Source organism: Meleagris gallopavo, chromosome 1 (assembly GCF_905368555.1).
Source record: "Meleagris gallopavo chromosome 1, MGAL_WU_HG_1.1, whole genome shotgun sequence".
In the NCBI taxonomy this organism is placed as follows: domain Eukaryota; kingdom Metazoa; phylum Chordata; class Aves; order Galliformes; family Phasianidae; genus Meleagris; species Meleagris gallopavo.
Window position 1 is genome coordinate 2,032,565 of NC_139404.1, and position 22,009 is coordinate 2,054,573.

A 22,009-nucleotide genomic window follows, 5' to 3' on the forward strand; every position below is an offset into this window, starting at 1 on the left:
CATTTCAACTGAGATTTTCATAGATATGGTGACAGCTGACAGAAGACAGATAACCAAATAAGAGATCCCAATAAGTGCTGCTGTCACCACAGTGCCAGCAATGACTTGGTGACAGGACCATGAGTGGTAAGAGACGTGCTGCTCCTATGAGGTTAGTCACCTTCACTTTAAACAATTACGCCTACCTTCACTCTCTGCTGACAAACTAATATACAGGCTTAAATTGCCATAGGTGAAACAGAGCATCCTTATTCCTCAAGCCTAAATGGCCCAAGTACATCCAAGAACAGATACAAAATGAAAAAGGTGAACAGCCCTATTTTGCTCCAGTAGATCTGTAAGACAGGGTAAATTCAAAGAGCATAATTTTGATCCAAATAACAATGGGAATGTTAAAAAACAGGTGGGGAGGAATAACCATGGGTTGACAGGGTGGCAGGAGATACCTCTGACATCCTACAGGCAACGTTTAACTTTCTAATAACAAGAGATTATATAGACAGCTAAACCTGTGAGAGGGAAGTGCAGAAGACTGGTTTATAACTGAAGCCCGGAGGTACTACGAGAATACAGCTGCTATATACCCTTGCACAAAGGGCAAAGAAAACAGAGTTCCAGCAAGTTCTGGATAACCAGGATAGATATAAGCTTTAGTTGCAAAAAACAAAACAAAACAATGAACAATCTGTAAACAGGTCACAGAATGAAAAATTCCCAATTACTACTACTTCCAATCATCAGCCTTTCCCATTACTGAAGATCCTCTTTAGGAACCTCATGATGGAGCATTAACTCTCCATCATGTTAATGATCTACTCCAACTCACAAATGGGATTTTGTATATTCAAGTCACCCAGTTGCCCATCTCCAAAAAACTAAATGGGGAAACCACAAGCTCTCGCTTCCAATTCCTCCTCCTTCATGCAAACATCTCAGTGGACATAATTTTTTTTAACTTATACTTGGACTCTCTCTATGTGGGAGAGCAAAGCCTCATAAGGCACACTACTGAACTAATGAGCAGTGAAAGACAGCTCACAGCCCTGCAACAGCTTGTAATCCAGACTCTACCCACCAGATAAGCTGTTTCTGCTGCTGTTGAGCATGGGGGAAAGATGGCTGCCCCAAGCTACTGGTACTCCCTAACACCACTCCCTTTGCTGCCTTTCCCTCAGATCTACCATTAAACTTGTATGCTCCCTTAGTAACTGCTTTAGAACTGTGTCATTGTGGGGGGGGGGGGGGGGAAGTTATTAAAAAGATTATTCTATCAGTGCTGAGTTCAGGAAGCCACACACATGGTTATGCTAGCAGAGCTGCAGCATCAGATCAAAACCATGATCTTTCAGCACAGAGCCCCTGCTGTCAAAACAGCACATTTTGGTAATTCCTCAAAACCCTCAAGAGGCCAAAGAAAACTGGATGTCAGTAAACGAGATGAAAATTCAGCAAAGCTCACCTGAATCTCAGTGTATTAACAAGGTGGTTTCTCTCCTGCTAACAGTGTTGCTCACCAACAATTCCTCCTCACTCCTCATCCGTGCACATCAAATTCAGTTTCCTAAATCCCTCCCTTGTCCACCTACCTTTTCATCCTTTTGTAGTCTCCCCTCAATCACTTCTTTCTTTTCACTTTGAACTCTGAATTAAAGAAGCTAGTAATAGGATTAACCACTTAGTCCATCTAGTAATTATACAGTTATCTTAATTCTCTTTGTCCAGTTCCTTTTATCACTGTCTTTAACACAGGTCTTGAACATACTGTGCACAAAGATAGGCAGAATACACTGCTGTGTGCTTTGCAGCAGCTTGGGTAAAGGGATCCCAACACTGTGATGTGTCTGAAAGAGCTGAGCTCTAAAAATCAGCAATGAATCCACAACAGTAACCTTGCTGAGGCTTCAGCATTGAGTATCAAGTCTCCATCACCAAACTTACACCCTACTTACACTGTGAAACTGCAATTATCAGCCAACTCATGCAATATTCAAGGCAACGGAGAAAGATTACACAGCTTCAATGTCATCCTAGCACTTACTTGAACAAAGGGTTTTTAGGCCTTTGTGGCTTCTTCTTTGCAAAGAATGCTGCAAATTCTCTCCCAGAGCTGGCATAGCTGAGCTGAGCGGATGGCTCTGAGGCAGTGCGAGTGTTCTTCATATCCAGGTATTCTGTCAGGAGCATCTGCAAACAGAAGGGAGAGGAGCACAGAAATTGAGATAAAGCAACATTATAACGTAACGTGAACAGCCAAGGTCTTTAAGTACTCTACAGGACTGAAAAAATCATGAAAAAACTCAAAAATTCTATTTAACGGAAAGCCAGCTGTATTTTCAGAAATGAGATCCTAGTGATCTGTATGCCACTGTTTTGATAAAAGCCCACCCTGCATTACTTGACCGACTGAATCTGCTACAAAGCCCTGCCTGACCAGTCTGAGATGACAGCCTCTTTTCTCATGTGACAAATGATAGGACATGAGGAAACTGTGCACCAGGGGAGTTTGTTGGGTATCAGGAAGAATTTTTTCACAGAGAGTGGTCAAGCACAATTCTATTGATTCTATTCAGGGGAAGTTCTTTACTGAGGAAGTGGTGAGGCGCTGGAACAGGCTGCCCAGAGAGACTGTGGATGCCCCATCCATCACTGGAGGTGCTCAAGGCCAGGCTGGATGGGGCCCTGGGAAGCCTGGTCTGGTATTAAATGGGGAGGTTGGTGGCCCTGCCTGCAGCAAGCAGGTTGGAACTTGATGATCCTTGAGATCCCTTCCAACTCAAGCCATTCTGTGATTCTATGAAGCATTGCAATGGGTTGCCCAAGGAAGTGGGGGAGTCCCAATTGATGGAGTTAAGAGATGTGTGGATGTGGCACTAAGGGACACAGTTTGCAGTGGGCCAGGGTAGGTCAGGTTGATGGTTGGATTCGATGATCTTGAAGATCTTTCCAAAGTAGATGATTTGGTGAATTCCCCATCCCTCCCTACACTAATTGCCAGCAGCAGCAGGGAGATGGTGGGTGGGCTGTTGGCTGGCCTTTATAGATTGATTACATGCCACAGCTCTTACAAACATACAGGTCAGCAATATTGGTATGTTCTGTTACAAAAACTCCTTTTATATTTGTAGAAAATGTATAGCCATACATATGCATATTTGTACATCTTAATATAAAACATGCACGTGTGGGTCATGTATGCTGTTGGAAAAAAATCTGGAAATGCTGCAGAAATTGCCCTTTATTAGTTTCCAAATGAACCACACGTGTCTTTTTTTAGTCATTGAAAATATAAATACCCACAGCCATTAGTTCTGCTAACTTAGTTTAAAACTGATTTTCTTCTAGCCCAATAAATCCAGTATGAGAGTGTGGGGCCTGTTTGTGAACAGGATCCTTTTGTGAAGCCTCTGCAGCCTTAAATCATGGTCTGATATTTGATGCTGTTTAGGCACCTCCGTGGTGCAGAAGCAGAAATAGATTCCAAGTCATTCACTTTTAATTTCTGGGCCTGAAGACAGACAGAACCACCTCAGAATTAACTTTTGATACTGCATGAAGAAATTCACTACTGGTGTTGAGAAAACTCTTACCTACGTGGAGGCCATTAGTAAAGTGTTCCATTTTAATAACTAGCCAGTCAGAACCCTTCAAAGAAACTTGTTTGTAATGAAAGGAATGCATCAGTGCAGTGCTATGTCTATACAAATTGCCTGCTAATAAATATCTAGGCAAATGGTATCATTCCCCTAAATAGAAATTATTCAGGATTGCTTTAAAAAAAAAAAAAAAAAAACCACGAATGCAAAGAAAGTTCAACTCCTAAAACATCTCAATTAAAACTTTACTTGAGCACAAGCTTTTAAAATGTACGCTCATTGTTAGGAGGAAAAATAATCACCGTGCTAATTTTTAACAGTAATTTACCAAATCCGTTTGTACTCGCATATTTGCATTTCATCTCCTCTACTTGAATTAACAACCTTAAAATCACCACAAAAATGTAATTATACCCTCAAATTTAATCAAGTTTTAAAAAAAAGAAAAACATTTAGCAATGTGTTCTCACGTTATGGATGAAACTTATTTAGCAACGTGGTCTGGTGGGAGGTGTCCCTGCCTATAGCAGGGGGATGGAACTAGATCATCTGAAAGGTCCCTTCCAACTCAAACCATTCTATGATTCTACGATAATGGGTTCCATAACTTTGATGTTGCTTTATAACCAGGACTAGGAGGTGTGAAATATGCTATACAGTACTTAAAAGTTACAACAAGCCAAGAGAAGTTGGAGCTAGGAACATAAAGAATTGCCCATCAGCTAAAAGGGAAATGGAGAAACAAAAGATCAGTTGTGGTAAGATGCTCAGAACAGTTCTGGTAACACCACACTTTAGGAAAAAGAGAAAATTACGGCATTGCTAGGCAGGCAGAGCAAGACATCATCAGTCTCTAAAAAGCTAAAAGCTGTAAGAGCAGCAAAAATCGCTGGTTTTTGTAACTATTCTCAAAGTTCATCTTTAAGTTATAAAATCCAACTGCAGCAAAACGGTGCTAGACACATCAAAGTTCTTTCTGCTCCAGTGCCCCATGTTCAACAGTTACATAAATTCCTCAGAACGAAGTAATTAAGTGTAAGCACGGCTGAGCAGTTACAATGCACAGCCAAGCAGGAGAGAAGTTAAGACAGGAGACATCTACAGCATGCAGTGTATTTAGTTTTAATCTTCGTGCTGGAGTTATAAGCCCTTATAATTTAAGCAATCTTATTTGTATGTGGGACAGTCTAAAAATCTTGCCTCAAAAATAGCTTGAAGATTTACTTTCTCGTTTCTCTGTACCGTACATGGCCTTGGCCCAACGTCATCAGCCTCACTTTACTCCTTCCATGTGGGCAGTCCAAGTTATCCAAGTTAGTGCTTACAGATGAATTTATTAAGTATCATGTTCCAATGGCAGTTGTAGCACAGCTGTGTACTTACTAAAAGGCATAGCTATTTAAAAATCCACTTTAAAAAAAGAGAAGAAAAAAAGAGACATCTTCCTGTCTATCCAAGTGAACCAGAGCCTTCCCTAACAATGAAATAAGGAATTTCAGCATTTTGTCCCACAACACCTGGTTAGTAGTTGCTAAGCCATCAATCAAAAACCTTGTTAGGCATTAATCACATGGACATACAGCAAGATGTATGAGTGACTGTAAAGCTTGCAACATCCCATTCATCTGTAACAAGGACTTTTGACTTTCTGTTCAGTGGTCGAATTCTGTCATCCTTGTATTGTATTTATATTGATGTCAAACAAATAAAGCTGTACATAAAGCAAGAGAACAAAGCATTCTTCATTCCAGCTGCTCTTTGGAAAAGAAAATTAATATAAATGTTGTATTAAAAAGACAATATTTATGGATTTGGAAGCGTAATTAAATTCTCCAATTTTGAAAGGTCATATCAGTACATGTGTCCTGTCTATCACATTGATCTGGCAGCAGCCCACAGTACACCCTGAACTACAATGGAGGAAGAGTTTGCTTCTATGTCTGATCACTGACTGCACGTGCTGTACCTCTCCAGATCCATGACTTCAATTTTTGGTTGAGCCTCGTGAGAAGCTGAACACCACTACAAACAAAACACAGTAAAACATGGCTGGCCACAGAGTGACAGAAGAAATGGCCACAAGTTGCATCAGGGAAGATTAGATTAGATACAAGGAAAAACTTTTTCTCCCAGAGAGTGGACAGGCCAGTGGAATGGCCTGTCTTGGGAGGTGGTGCAGTCATCATCCCTGGTGGTGTTCAAGAGGCATCTGGATGAGGTGCTAGGAGATATGGTTTGGTAGCTTAGTGGGTAGTAATGGTGATGGGCGGTCAGTTGGACTAGATGATCTCATAGTTCCTTTCCAACCTTGTGATTCTATGACTCTAAGATTTATTTCTGCCTCTTCTGAGGGTTTACATAGGAGGCCTCAATTCAGAGCAAGTTCTATTGCATTAACTAAAAGCTGTACATAACTATCCTCACCAGCTCTGAATTAAGGTGGATAATGAAGGATGAGTAGTTGAAAATCATGCTTCAAAACAGGATCCCTAAAACATCGCTGTTTTCTCACAGGTTATCTTTGGAGACGATTCCATCTCAAGCAGCTCTGGTTGGCACAGCAGCAATGGGACCTCCAGAAAACAGATATTTTAGGTAACCAAATCCCAAGACATTTACACTAACAACAACCCTTGTGTATTTTGATAAATTTTGGAAGAAAACGTAACACTCAAAGCTCTGTTTTGCTATGTTCCTTGTAGGTAATTACCATGAGATAGCAATTCAGTATAATAACATTGATGCATGAAGTCATTGAAGAGTAGCCACCAAATTGGCTGAACATAGCAAGCTGGAGGGGACCCATAAGGATCACAGAGCCCAACTCCTGGCTCAGCTGCCCCTCATACACATTGCTCTCCAGACCCTTCCCCATCTTTGCAGCCCTCCTTTGGATGCCATAATGTAGTCGGACTTCAATCAGCATGATCTAACAGAAGACCAGAACTGAAATTCTATGTACTGAAATAACCTTTAAACCTGCCTGAAAAGCTCTCTACACTATGAACGCAGTTTATGCCTTCATGTATTAGCGAGTTCCTGAAGATATAATGAAAACTAACATCATGACCATCATGAATTTTACAAGGGTAAACTGAATGAACAGGTAATTACTGGCCTCTCCACCTCATATTGATCAGGGACATAATTAAAGAAGAGATGACAGAAGACTCTATTAAAAAAGAATTAAGGAAGAATAGCAGAATTCATGTCCAGCAAAAAGGACTTGAAGAAAACAGACCTTGGCTAACTGGCATTCCATAGGGATGACTAATTTGGTTTGAAATAAACCCAGACAGATGAAGTTATTTTCACTGAGGACATGACAGAAAAGCCAAAACAGTGGAAGAAAACACAGCATCCATGACAATGGAAACCAGCAGCTTAGTGAAGCAACTTAATATCTTAGTAGAAATTGGAGGAAGCCACCAAAAGTGGATTTTGCAAAGTACCAGAAATCTTAATTCCTCATTTCCTGTTTGTCTTCTGTATTCCAATCAAAATATTACTGTTCCAGAACCTCTTTCGTCTGGTTAGAAATCTTCTAACTTACAGACTAAGCTTGGAATGCTTTCATTTTTAAAACAGAAACAATTAGAAGCTCTGCACCTACAGAAAAAGAATGAAAGTCTTGACCTACAGGACTACTGCACAAAGCAATGACTGTAGAAAACTTGGTAACGAAGACATACAGCAGCAGAGATGTTCCCATTGTGACAAAGGAAACTAATTAGCAAATTGGAAGTGGATGTACAGAGCACGGAGCTTTGTCAGAAGTAAAAGCTGACACTCTCTCCATATCAGGTCACACATTTGGAAGGCCAAACAAAACCAAGGCACTCCTACAAAAGAAGAACAGGCAAAAATGGGGCAGGGGTGCACAAAAGAAGCCTGGAAGTTATTAAATGGCTGCAAGGCACAACTTCCAGGAACACACCAAGAAATCACAACCTCAGCCTTGTTAGCTTCGCAAAGGGAAGGCTGAGAGGTTACTAGATCAGCCTGCAACACGTAACATAGAGCACAGAACTGATGAGAAAAATCCTCACTAATGAATTTCTTAAAAAAAAAAAAATTTGAAAGGTTGGAAAGTTGAAGCTGGACAGACTTCCACTAGCAGTTCAGCATTTCTAGAGCATAATTAACCACTTACATCAAAGGTTACATTGTATTCTCTGTCACTGATTTTTTAATTTTACTTTTTTTTAAGCTCTCCCCCAGTCAAACTGGACTGCTTTCTAAAGGATGTGCCCTCTTTCAAGCACGAATTAACTCAAGAAAGTACCATGGCTTGTTTTACGCAGAGGTCAGACAAGAGGATCACAGCAGCTCCATTTGGCCTTATAGCCAGGGAATCTCAATAAAGGCATGGGAGCACTCAGTGCCAGCTCTCCAGCTCCTCCATGACGGAGCCATTGATGTTTAAAGTGCTGTTCTTACACGGCACCTTTAATTACTATCTCCATTGATACAGGAAATTAAAGCAGCCACTGCTAATGTTTGTGTTTGTGAGCAGGTTTGCACTGGAGGAAGTTTCTGCCCACGCCTTTCTTGGGCACGAAACTGCAAACATCACTTCTGCTCCGAGGAAGCTGTAAAAAAATCAAAACAAAACAAATCCTACTCTCAGAATAGAGACTGTATCTCTCGTTTGCAACTGCCAGCACCACGCAGCAGAATGAGATCTATTTTCAGCTTCTTGCCTGTCACAGTGAGCACCTGCAGAAACGCTGGCATTTTAGCTGTACTGACACACTCTGCACTCCTCCTGCAGCACATCAGCCTCTGAGAATGCTTTAGGGTTTCATTTTAGTTGGAACTAGCAGGAAGAACAGGAAGCTGAGATTATAAAGTGGAAGACAGATTTCCTTACAGGAAGCCAGTGAGAGAAGTTGGTTACAAACAGAACAGAGGAGAGCATTCAAATTATAACACACCCCCCAGATCAATGGGAAAGCAAAGAGATGCCTGGTGACAGCAAACCACAGTGCAAGCACTGGCAAAAGCATCCCTGAGATGACGATATGGAGCTGTAGACACCTTCAGGGGTAGTAAAAGTAGAACCAGCAGGATGCAGTGCTATGAAGTGCACTTACTGCGAGTTGGAGCTTGATGACCTTTGAAGTCCCCTTTCTTTAAAATGGGATTATAAAAAGGAGGGGAATCAACTTTTTACAAGGATAGGTAGTGATAAGACAAGGAGGAATGGTTTTAAGGTTTAGAACTGGATGTCAGGGGGAAGTTGTTTACAGACAGAGTGGTGAGGTGCTGGAACAGGCTGCCCAGAGAGATTGTGGATGCCCCATCCATCCCTGGGCAGCTTGGTCTGGTATGAAATATGGAGGTTGGTGGCCCTGCCTGTGGTGGGGAAGTTGGAGCTTCATGATCCTTGAGGTCCCTTCCGAATCAAGCCATTCTATGATTCTAAGCCATTCTGTGATTTTATTTTATGATTCTGTGACTCTGCTTCTTTGTAAACACAAAAAATGGTATCATTACTGAAGCTGTGGAGACTGGATGTAACTACTAACAAAGTGCCAGAAAAAGGCAAGAAAAGCTGTGGTGCTCAGTGTGAGCAGTCTATAGCTAATTACACAGTAATTTGCAGAAAGAAAATTTTTAATAATTAAAATGCTGCAGTAATTGTGGAATTTAACCAAGAAAACCCACCAAACAATAGGTTGACTGAATTCTAAAAGCGCTGAGCTTTTTGCTTAAATTGTACCATGCTGAGAACAGGAGCAACATATAGCAAACACAACAAAGAGCAAAGCAGGAAGGTAAGTCAGAAAGAATAAAACGACTTTTCAGGTGCCATGAATATCACCTAATGCTGCGCAACCTGATTTATCTAATCCTCTTGTTGCCCATGAAATTAATTTAACTGAAACATAATAATAAAATCCTTCAAGAATTAATTCTCTCAAGGCATTGCCCAATTCCACTACTAACAAAAAGCAAAAATTCTCTCTTTTTCATTTTTGGGAAAAAAAGTAAAAAATAACCCCAGAACTATTTAGATAATACTATCACCGCCAGTGCTACTAGAGTCATTATCAATGCTAATTGTCAATTAGCACAGCTATTGCTGTAGACCTGTGAACGTGCATCTACCTCCAGGGAGCAAGTGAACAAACCTCATAACTACTCTAAACGCAGAACTTCTTAGAAGCTGTTTTAATTGGCAACGGATTGTACACCTTCCCGGATTGCTATGGGTTATTTAAAGCCAGAACCTTGGCATTTCATACGCTTCTGACAATGTGTGAGGACTTCACATCCAACCCAGGAGCAGCACAGGCCCTGGCTGCACTTGGTGAGTAGGTAAGTTGAAGTCACAAGAGATATAATAATACACTGATGTACGTTTCAGAGCAACCACCATCATCAGGCTGTAGGTCACTTGAATGAACCAGTGCTGACCAGCACTCATTTTATCTTCCCACTCCATGTAAAGCTGCCATAACAGCTTACACAGCAAGCAGGAAGGTGACTTGGATTCAGCAGCAAACACAGAGCATAATGATTCAATCTGCAGTGTTTTCTAATTAACCCCTTGATGCATCAACAGCACTATGACATATCCAATCAAAAAGATTTAAAGTGAAACCCTGATCCTACTACAAGCACCAAGAAAAATGTCACCAAGTTGCACAGGGTTTGCAGATCTTACCTCCATCCCTACTCACCTACTGCACCAATCGTGGGAGGTTCATACATCCTATACCTGTGGCTCTGAAAATAAGCATCTAAGAGAAAAAGCTGATGAGAAATATGTTACAGAAGGTAAATTTTTTTCTACAAGGTGCAGCAGGCACATGGTGCTGAAACAGAGCTCCTCCTTCCATGTCCTCAAAGGTGGTTTTGCAATTACTTCCCAACTTCAGCTGTTTTAATATCCATATAACACCAATCTGCTACCAGCTCACAAAAAGGTACATAGTGAAGGTCATCCTCAGTTTCCTGATGCATGAAGTTTTAAGATGTTTGCTTTGAAATGCAGTCATTTGGCCTACACAAAAGGAACACCAGCTGGACTGCCATTTTTTAGAGCTCTCCCAGTAGTTTTGTTCATTTATTTATTTAAATAAGAGAAATAAATTTGCCGTTGGTATTTGTTCCAGCAACCAACAGTCAACTTGAATAGCTGGGTCATAAAACAAATGGACAGCACTTAGTTTTCTCCAGGCACATCAGCTGTTTCGCAAACACAGACTGAGCTCACAAAAACGACCCAAGGAATGAGGCTGCTTCCTCACTTCAGTGTCAAGACCTCCACACCAAAGCAAAAAACACACAAAGAAACAAAACAACAGAATGAAGGTGGGTGGCACAAGGAGTCAGATTATTCATTTCCTCAAAAGAAAAGCAATGCTGACATACGTTTCCATAGTAAAGCAGATGTGTCATCTGCCAAGACCATGACTGAAATCAGTGAGACTTACACATTTACACAGCTTGGGTAGAGACTGAAAAATGCTTGGGAGCCAGGGGAATCCAAATGTAAATTCTGAGAAGTAAACCCCATTGGCCTCTAGGCAGTAATTAGGAATTCCTAGGATCGTTTAATGACTACACAAAAATACACAGGCAGGTATATGCATATAAAGGTACATTATAGAGAGAGAGAGATGCACACGTGTATCTTTAGTGCATGGTCCTTCTGATATGAGTGATGAGAAGTTGTAAAATTCATATGGTTCAGTGTGATGTAGAGCATGGGTAAGTAACCAACTGTATTCTAAAATGGTCCAAAAAGCAATAAAGTTAATCCAAAAGGCATAATTACCACCTGCCTCATAGACTGTACAAAATGAAGTATTTCTCTGCATGTTTAAAACCCTGTCTTTCAGTTTGACTGGATTCTATTTTGTTCATGTAGCATATAAAAAGGTCAAGGAGGAGTGTAAGAGTTGAACAGGTAATTGAGTGCAGATTACTGCTGTGCAATTATAATTTAGTGAAACTTCACTGCTTCTGCACATTTTGCAGAGGAGGAAGTTACAGATGGAAACTTCTGTTTATAACTGAAGCAAGGCTAAGCATCTTTAAATCCCAAAGGTTAAAGAAAACGGCTGATGTGGCACTAAGGGACATGGTTAGAGAGCATGGTGGGGATGGGTTGATGGTTGAACCACATGATCTTAGTGGTTTTTTCCATCCTTAATGATTCTATGAAAGAGGACATATTCACTCATGTTTAGTGCCTCTGCACATTCACTTTTCAGAGCATCTTCCTTCCCATGGAAGAGATATGCAATTGTAATGCATGTAAGAAACAGTGCAACATTTAATCCACCTCACACGAGCTTCTGCTACTCAAACTGGCACATACAACACAGCAGCAGCAAAGAGAGGAAAAGGCAACATACTGTTTAAATACCATCCATGTTAACTCACGGATAATACAGCACACTTCGTGTATTTCATGCTTTCAACTAATTGCTTAAGACATCCTGCTACAGTGTAGATGGTAGCAGTAGTGTGCCCTCAGTCTTCATTAAATGCCAGCTCTTAATAACAGACTCCGAAAGGGCTTTAATTGCATTTACTTGGAGCTCCTGAACTTTAAAAGTTGTTAATCAGACTTCTATGTAAATGGAATGACGATTAAAGGTTAAGTACAGGTTTCTGAAATTTCAGCAGTTGAAGACGTATTGCCCTTAACAGGGAAGAGAAACTACCAGACTTGACAGGAACTAAACATCTTAATTAAATACTCAGAAGTACAGTACTTATTTCTGCGTGAAGTTCTATTTTCAAATGTCAAACTTAATCAGGCACTTGACAAAAACGTGCAATATCCCCACAGCACAGAACAAAAATGCCTTGGGATCCTTTCCTGACAAAACACCTGCACATCTCCCAACCCTCAGCTCCTTAGTAAATCCCAGCTCTCCAAGCCACTCATCCCAAACAACGAGACAGAAAGTTTTATGGCCCTAAAGCTGCAGGAGTCCAGTTCAGAAATAAGAAACAACATTTTTCAACCCGTCAGCTTTTCTTCTGTTTGCTTGGTTTATCCCTGTAACTACAGTGTCATGCTGACAAATAAACATAAGGGCTCTCTATAAATTTGACTTTGCATAGATTTATTTCCCTCCAGGGTACAGTCCATCAATTATCTCCAGCAAAGGGTATAAAAACTTCTTTGGCGGGAGTAAATTTAGTATGTCTGCTCTGTGAATGCTGTTTGCTCTGGGTTTTGGTGCTGAATACTCACACTGATCTGAGATGTATTTCAATTAACTATGATTCCAGCCTCCGATTTCCATTAATTTGCAAAGACATCAGTTCTGTTAGCATTACATGCCCTGCAGTTACATACAGGATCGTACAGAAGAGACGAATCAACCTAAATGGGATCCATGAACAGAGACTTTATGGCAAAGTATTACAAAGTAAGAACTTTATACAGCTTGGGATTCAAATTGTAATCCTGGTGAAGAGTAACTGCACCCAAGGTTATCCCAGGGACTGAGCAAACGACTTCAAGACCTCTGCCTTAGGTCTTACACACACTGGGACTCGGTCACAGACTGACCCACATGTTTCACATATACAGTGATTTGACTAAACTGCCACATATTTTCATAATTAACTACAAGCCTGCATATATATATTTTTTTTTTAAATTACAAACTCCACCTAATCTTAAGAGAATATATTTATATCAAGGCTGGATGTGGTTCTGGGCAGCCTGGTCTGGTAGTTGGTGACCCTGCATACGGCAGGGGGAATGAAACTGGATGATCTTCAAGGTCCTTTTCAACCCAGATCACTTTATGATTCTATGACTTTTCCAGTAAGCTACACAGCAGCTGCAGTAATTGCTGGTCTGCAACAACAGTGCTGTACAGGATAGAAAAATAGGTCCAGCAAAACTTGCACAATGGAGGTTACTATTCTACTTGAAACTGAAAGCATGAAAGAAATTTAGCAGTGGAAGCTGCAAAGGCAAACTCTGCTTTCAAACAATGCAACGTAGTGAGAAAGAAGTAACACAAGCACCAATGAAATTCAATAGAAGCGAGTGAAAGATCTGCGCTGATCAATGGAGATAATTAAAAGCTTCATGAGAGTGACTTGAAAAAAGGAGGAAGAGTAAGGAAACTTCCACCCATAGCACACCGCTGTTGTTGGGGGCATTACCCACAAGTGATTCACCGACGAGCATCAGGCATGTGAACTGAAAGAGGCTTAAAAATATCTGCTGCAGTTAAACCCAGTATTGTTAATTTATTATACATAAAAGGCTTTTAAACAGATCGAGGAGGAACAGTTATGACGTTGCACTTAGAAAAGCCTACCGAAGATCTTACCAAGCATAATTTCCTGCATTTGTCAAAATTAACTGGAAGACTTTTAGATTTCACTCCTTTCTCAAAGTGCCTTAATAATAAGGTCACTCCAAGCAGCTCTGTATAGCCAGCACCACACTTCATAAAAAACGTTTCCCAGACTCTTTAAATACAGGATGGCATTTTCTAATTGCCCAAATCCTTGAAGATCCAACCACATCTGAATCTACAACCGTGACCCAGAGGCAAAGCACCTAACAGAGAGAAACGGCCCATGAAATTAGACACGTGTGGGGTTTATACAAAGGAACAGCAAAATGTTACAGCAGCAAATGTAGGCTTCTGTATGAACAAGCCTAGAAACTCCAAGACATTGACAAAAGGGCACTGTCCCCTTTGACACCAACCCAGCAGCCACCATTTCAAGGCCAGCTTATAAGGTCACTGACATCTTTGAAATGACATCAGAACTGGAGACTTGCTTTGTCAAACTTACCATAAATAGAGTCTGATTTTCCTCCCATCCCCAAACGGATGGAGGTGTGAACCTGTGCGGTGTTCTCTGCAGTCTGGGTATGGAGGCTGAGTATCACACTTTAGTAAGAAATTTCCACTGACCTTATTCCAGAAACATATGCTTCCCTAATGTTTCAGGGTCTTTGATGTTATCACAAATATCCTGATGCCAGAGGGGGGAGCTCATAGCATAGGCAAGATTCTTGCTTTCAGGCTTTGGGGGTAAAACAATAACAATTTGAAGCAGCTCAAAGCTCTCCTGTATGAGTCATTCCTTCTTTTTGAAGTACTCATCAGGACCGCTACACTCCTTTGCCTTTTATGTTGTTCTACAAAAGGTACTGCACCAGGCCACCAAAACGCCAGCGTTAAGCAGATTATACCATTTCTGATGTGTACCATTACAGTAGACACTTGAATGTCTTTCTGCATCAGGGAGCCTTTTCCTCCCCCTTTCATCAGCTTATCAAATGAAGCTTAAACAGTAACGCTTGCATCTAATGATACTAGGGACCTTGTAATGGGATTAGGAAAAACACCATCATTAGTTTTGAGGAGGAATGTGACCTTGAAGAGATTTCTTACTTCACATTTTAAGCTAATATAGCAGGAACGGTGAAATAGATTCCTAAAAAGAGATAAAGAATGGATAGGGAGAAGTAAGGGACCCTCTCTTCCCAAGTAGATCCTGTATTGCTCCCATACTAATACCATGTACAGAAAGAAACTGATAACCACATCATGTCCTAGACCATGAAAGGAAAGACAGACCCTTTCCAAAGCCAGTTTGAGAGGCTATTTACTTATCAAAAGCGTTTTTTAAGCATCAAACTACAGACAAACAAAGACCAGCACTCATGTCATGGCTTCTTCCCTGGCACTCTCAGCACATGATTCTCCTTCAATATGCGACACCAAAATCCCTGTGAGACTCAGCACACAGCAGCAACGTTTCCTGAGCTCTCTTCTTCCCCAAGCCCACCAGTAAGCATCCTTCAGCTGCTCCTAAGGGATCTGTTGACAAGCGCACACGGGGACAACTCCATGCAATCCATCCATGGTCTCCAGTGGCAAAGCGCAGACCCCCCAAGCTCATTTCCAAAGTGCTTCTCCGCACCCCACTGAAACATATCTGATTTGGAAAGTGTTCATGGGAGAGAAATTATTTTAGATACAATTTCTCCAGCAAGACCTGCAACCGTTGCTTTTGTTTACTCAGAAAAGTGTAAGTGCTTCTGGAATAACTGTGTGGTTTCCAATATCCAAACCAATCATGCATGTCATTGTTTCCTTCAGTAAAAACATTTCTTTAGATTGCCAAAAGGAAGTGTAAATGCAATAGCAACAGAAATCCATTTTACAGCTAAAAGCCTAGGAGAAAAAAAAAACCACCACCAATAAAAACAACACTTTCTATTTTTATCATTTATACATATAAGCTCTAAAGCGAACAACAGTACTGCTCAGAAAGGACCTCCTCCCACACATACCATGGCATCTCTATCCATCTCCTTACTACCTTACTGCAAAATACTTCCCTTGCTCTTTGAGACGCAGGGTGTGAATCCAACTCTATTTTCCTCAGCAGAGAGCCCCTATGAGCCTGGTCCCTCCCAGAGGAATTCCAGCTTGCAGGAACATCATCAGGCTATGGCCATACAGTGAATTTTTAATACTTGTCATTTGCACTGCAATTGCACGATTCCGGCAGAGATTTATTCCAAACACTGAAAGAAAAACAGTGCAGTGTGTCAGGTCAGTGAGTACGCTGCTCCAGAGGGCTGGATCATTGCAAACAGGTTCCAGCTTTGGCTGCACTGTCTCCATATAAACAGGAGGGGGTATGACTGTTTACAAGGGTGGATAGTGACAGGACGAGGGGAAATGGTTTTAAATTGAGACAGGGAAGGTTCAGGTTAGATATTAGGAGGAATTTTTTCACACAAAGGGTGGTGACACTGGAAAATGTTGCATAAGGAGGTTGTGGGTGCCCCATTCCTGCACGCATTCAAGGCCAGGCTGGATGTGGCTCTGGGCAACCTGGTCTGGTGGCTGGCGACCCCGCACAAAGCAAGGGGGTTGGAACTAGATGATCGCTGTGGTCCTTTTAAATCCAGGCCATTCTATGATTCAAATACACATTTCAGTGATGAATGGCTCATTTTAGGAGTGAATGATTCATTTTAGTCTGAATAACATCAATTATAGGGACCAGGACAACTGAAGTCCAAGCACAAGCTTTGCTGTCCAGGTCAGGACATGAAGGCAGAGTGCATCTGGACAACACCTTAATTTTTACAGAAGTCAACGCTCACCCATCCCAGGTCTGTGCAGAAGTTGCAGTGTGTGAAACTGGCAGGCTCGTGCCACTGGGTGGAGCCAAGATAAAGCAGATGGTTGTAACTTAAATTTCAGATCTCAAGCAATATTGCTATCATTGAAGTGCCGGCTTTCTCAAAAGAAAAGCTGCCACTGCCATGGCAAACTCTGTCTTCTGAGGTATAACCAGGCCCATCCCATCAGCACACTCCTGCTCCTCAATTCTGGCAACTAAGAATGAATTTATTGCATCAGCACACACTGCACAGACAGACCATCACTTTGTGCTACTGAAATAATTACAACAGCCTTTTTGCATCCTCTGTAATGCCGTTAAAAAAAAAAAAAAAAAAAAAGACAGAGGACCATCAAATTCACCTCAGCTGCTGACGGCACTATTTACTATTTACTATTCCAGCTTCTGTACAATTACCTTAAAATGTATCATGTTGCAATCTGCAAAGCTCACCCTTCACAGCACACGACTGCAGTTGGACATGCAAACCTGACTCAGTAATGTTATCACAGATAAGGATGTCCATGGGTCTGGTTACGCTATGGTACATTTAGCATATATACATGTAACTGTAAAAATTAAAGCACTGAATGGTTTCTAACTAGGAACAAGGGCTGAAAGAAATGAGTATACAAAACCTGCATTAACTTGTCTCAATTTCAGATAATTACTTTTGAGGTTTTTTTTAAGACATTGTGACTCACAAGGGAGTCTGCAAATTTACCATCTTTTGCAATCTAATAATGTTGGCAGCTCTGAGAATTACCTATTTATTGATGTGTGACACCAGTCTATCATCAACGGATAAAAAAAGCTGTTACTTAAGTGTTCTTCGTCCCCTTTATAGAATGCACAATTTCTGGCCAACAGAATTTTTCAAGTGTAAAACAAACCAAGCTGATACAAATGAGAGGAGATGGAAGAGGTTATGCTACTGAATTGGACAACACTGTAGGGAGATTTGTCACTTTTATTTACCACTGATGCAACAGGGAATCCCAGAAGAGATCACACATGGGGAACAAAGCTACAGGACCAGGAATCAGAGAGATACAGAGCATATTTTCAGTGCATGTAGCATTTGCAGCACCTCAGTTTTTTCTCTTTCACAACCAATAGCCTTTGTCTTCGGCAACATTCAGCAGAGAAAATCCACTATCTGTTTAGCATCAAGTATCCAAGGGTCTGATCTGTGCTGTAGTCTTTGATATGACACAGACACAATTAACAAAAATTGCACTGAGAACAGATGCAACTCTGACACAGCCCCACGGAAGGGTAAAAAAAAAAATCCAGGACCACTGCTAGCCCTAAAGCCCTTTCAAGTAGATGAGAGCAGTCTACAGTCATACAAAGAAAAGGCAACAGGCACAATTTTACAATACACTGTGCACTTCAATAACCTACAGACACACAAATCACTGTCAAGCGAGAGCCAGCAGCTCCCAAGTGCTTCCTCATTCTCTTCCATTAGTCTGTTACTTTCCCCTGATCCTATCACTCGTAAGTGGAGCCCTAATATATACCTTTATTTTCAAAAAGTTTGAACGCATCACAGTCCAAGTGTAAATAATTTATAAATCAAGAGGCAAGTAGGATTCTGGTGTGTGGCTGGAGCAAAGATAAAGCTTTTAAGGAGAGGAAGATGGAGACGTATGCACTTCCACATAAACAAACACACACAGTTTGCCACTGCCAATAAAGATTTCACAAGGAAACCACCACTCCCCCTCCCTCCTCCTTCAGATTCCCTTGATTTTAATATTGGTTCTTCAGCCAAAAGCTCATTACTAATCCAATTTTAATGTCACTTGAATTCTTATAAATAAGGGGACCACACAGAGAGCTGATGATTTTAATTCTGGCACTTAAATCAGAAGTGTGAAGTTAAATGCGGTACATATCATCCCTCTTTTGTTAGTTCTACATTTAATTGCAATGTCTTCTTCCAAATCCCAACTTGCAAGGCAGAATTTAGAGCTAAATCAAACAAGTGACATTTCAAAGCTTTGCCAACCAATGAGCTGGTGAACTGGTTCTCCAGCATTTCATCCATCATTAAGGATGGCAGGACTATAATCCCAGTGACTTTCCTGGAATCACAGAAAATTGGAGAAGACCTCAGGAGATCACTCAGTCCATCTTCATGCCCTAAAGAACCCGTTCAGTTGTCATGCCTGACAGATGCTTGGAAGTCTTTAAGGATGCTACACAACAATATAACACCCCTAAATCATTCACTGTTTACATACACTGGCCCATTAGGTTAGACATAAAGCCAAGAAATGCTTGTCTCCCCGGCCAGTCTTCAAGCTCACTTCCTCTATCACACCCTGGAAAACACACAAACTCCCTCTTCTTTTCAACTCTTGATATATTTGAAAGCAAAAGACTCCCTCTGCCCCTTAAGCTTTTTCATCTCTAAGCAGATCATTCCTTTCTTAACTCAAGTCAATTTTCCCTAGACATTTGATCATTCCAGCTGATCTCCTTTGAATTCCCTCTGATCGTTTGGCTTCCTCCCTCACAGACAAAAGCCTAAGAGGATACAGGACTGCAGCTGAAATCTTTTCAACAGTGACTAGAACAGGATTATTTTCCTACATCCTGCAGGCCATGTTCCTCTGGTACTCAGCAGGGGTAAGTTTTTAGTTGCTTCTTTCAGTTATTTGCTTGGTGTTTATGACATCCTCACAGCCCATTTATGATCCTCTGTACCATACGAGTTCTTGTCTGAATGTGAGAGGTACCCAGCTACTCCCCTCACACCCGCACAGAAACACCACCACACATATTACTCTTCTAAAATTCAGTATATTAAAACCCTCTAAATACTAATCATGGCCTTCAAAGTGCTTCCAAACCCCTCCTTCCAGTATGGTATTTGCAATCTAAACGATTCTCTACTGCATTATTCAAGTCATTAACAGAAACATTGGATACCACCAGGCCCCACACAAAACACTCGAAAGAGCTATTAGATAAATCCCTTAATAATGAACCCCTCATAACTTCTCCTTTTCCAGCCAGTTGTTTACCCCACCTCATTACAATTTTATCTACATCACAGTTCCCCAACTCAGTTATGAGAAAAAGTGCACGACCTGATTAGAGACTGCTCACAGTCACCAGGACATGGGCCACCCACTGCTCCTCCCTGCTCCACAATCCCTGCCACCATCTCTTGGAAGGAAACTAAACCAAGTGTATGCTTGACAGCATCTAGGAAAAAAGGTTAAAATGAATAAGAAACACATTTGGATGTCGAAAAAAGCAGGTGAGTGAATTTTGGAGGCACAGTTCATTTTCACACTGTAACGTGTAACCCACCTTTAAGCTGCTGAGTTGCAGAAAGGAGTTATCCTATAATTGCTATGCATTTTACCTGGGATTTTGCATTTTGTATCTGGGGCTCCTCGTATTTTTGTTCATTAACAACAGAATGAATTCTAACGTTTCTCTACAATACAGAATTCGTTTCTTTTCCAGCTGCTTAGCAAATGGTATGTAAGAAGCCTTTTTTTTTTTTTTTGTGGCACTGGTTAACACAGTTGATTCATCTCATGTATATCACAAAGCATAAGCTCTGACGGAAGCTCTTCCCACTGCAAGGTCATTCACAGTATCACTCTCCTCTGAAGATTTCTATACATTTATTATCACACAGTCTTTCACTCAGAGGCAGCACTAACCAGGTCATGCATCTCCACCAAATCTGTAAAAATGTCCAAAGTTACATCTGACTGACAGATAAAAAATTAACTTATCAAGGGGTTCAAGGTATTAGGAAAAGGAATTTCGGACAACGAAAAAACAAATCTCTCACTTGGGCTACCAGGCTAAAAAATGACACCACATCTTAATAACTACTTCTATTCTCAGCTCTCAATGGCATTTATTGCATTTTTGTTTCCTTTAAAATTTGGTCTTTGTTTTCTCTGCATGGTCCAGGTTTACTCTGACAATTTCTCCAACACTTAATCCAGTATTAACCTTATAAAATCACAGAATCACAGAATTGTTCGAGTTGGACGGGACCCTTAAAAGTCTTCGAGTCCAACTCCCCTGCAACGAACAGCAACATCCACAGCTTCATCAGGTTGCTCAAAGCAACCTGATTATAAAGAGGACAGTATTCTCTTTGCCTCCATCAAACCATCTTCATTCATTCTGGGAAGTCAAGTAGCACTTAAAGTATACACAAAATAAGTATTAAAAACGTTTTGTCATTAAATTACATAGGTCTTCCACCACTGGATCTCACAGTATTTTCCTAATTTGTCCTATTCTTCAATCCACTACTGATATTGTCAGACCAATTAATGGAAATAAGAAAGAAAGACAATAGGCCAACACAGACTCTGCTGAAATCCTCTGCAAATGGTACACAGGAAATTGAATCCATGGAGAAACAAACCTAGAAATATAGATTTCATTTCTCCATTTAAATTTCATCTTTGTCAAGTAGAGCAGACAAGGAGTTTGTTTATATTTCTTTCACGTGCAAATCTGCACATAACATGTTTATGGGGAACACAGACTGTTATAATATATTTCATGGCCAAAGACCTATCCAAGTACCCACATTTCTTAGGCCTTTAGTAAACCAAAGTGATCATAATGTTAGCAAAGCAAGTTTCAGATTAACTGTAGTCACATTACAAACCAATTTGCATTCATTCTGAATTTTCTGAGTCTTTGCTGAGCTGAAGACCATTGTTCCATGTTTCTAGAGCAGGAATAAAACAGGAACTGCCATCCACGTTTCCTACCCCATTCATCATTTTATCACATTCCTTGAAGACAAGTCCGTTTGCTCACGCATAGGTGCCACTGAGCTTTCTAAATATGACACCCACTTTTCTGTCTTTTGCTAATTTAGTCACTGGAATAAAATAATTTTATTTTCCTCTTCAAACACTCATTTGCCAACTTGTTTAAACATCCAACAGGTTGATTAGTCCCTGCTTGTACCACATAATTCTGAAGATTTTAAAGTAGGTGTCAAAGTCTGCTGCCATCCTGCACAGTCCTTTCAGAAGATCACTAATAGGCCTCATAACCATCATGCGTGCTCTCAGAAAAAGTTACCTTTTTTTTTTCTTTAAAAAAAAAAAAAGTTCTTTACTATGGGAGTGGTGAGGTGCTGGAACAGCTGCCCAGAGAGGTTGTGGATGCCCTGTCCATCCCTGGAGGTGTTCAAGGCCAGGTTGGATGGGGCCTTGGGCAGCCTGGGCTGGTATGAAATGGGGAGGTTGGTGGCC

The 22,009-nt window shown here is 40.9% G+C and overlaps 1 protein-coding gene across 1 annotated transcript in view; it reads right to left on the bottom strand.

Annotated features, from left to right (window-relative positions):
* The window catches only part of EXOC4 (exocyst complex component 4), a 392,686-nt gene that overhangs the window by 285,815 nt on the left and 84,862 nt on the right, over positions 1-22,009 (bottom strand). The window contains exon 8 of the mRNA XM_010710270.4: positions 2,039-2,184. Within this exon, the coding sequence (XP_010708572.2) occupies positions 2,039-2,184 (146 nt within the window). The remainder of the gene's footprint in view (positions 1-2,038; positions 2,185-22,009) is intronic.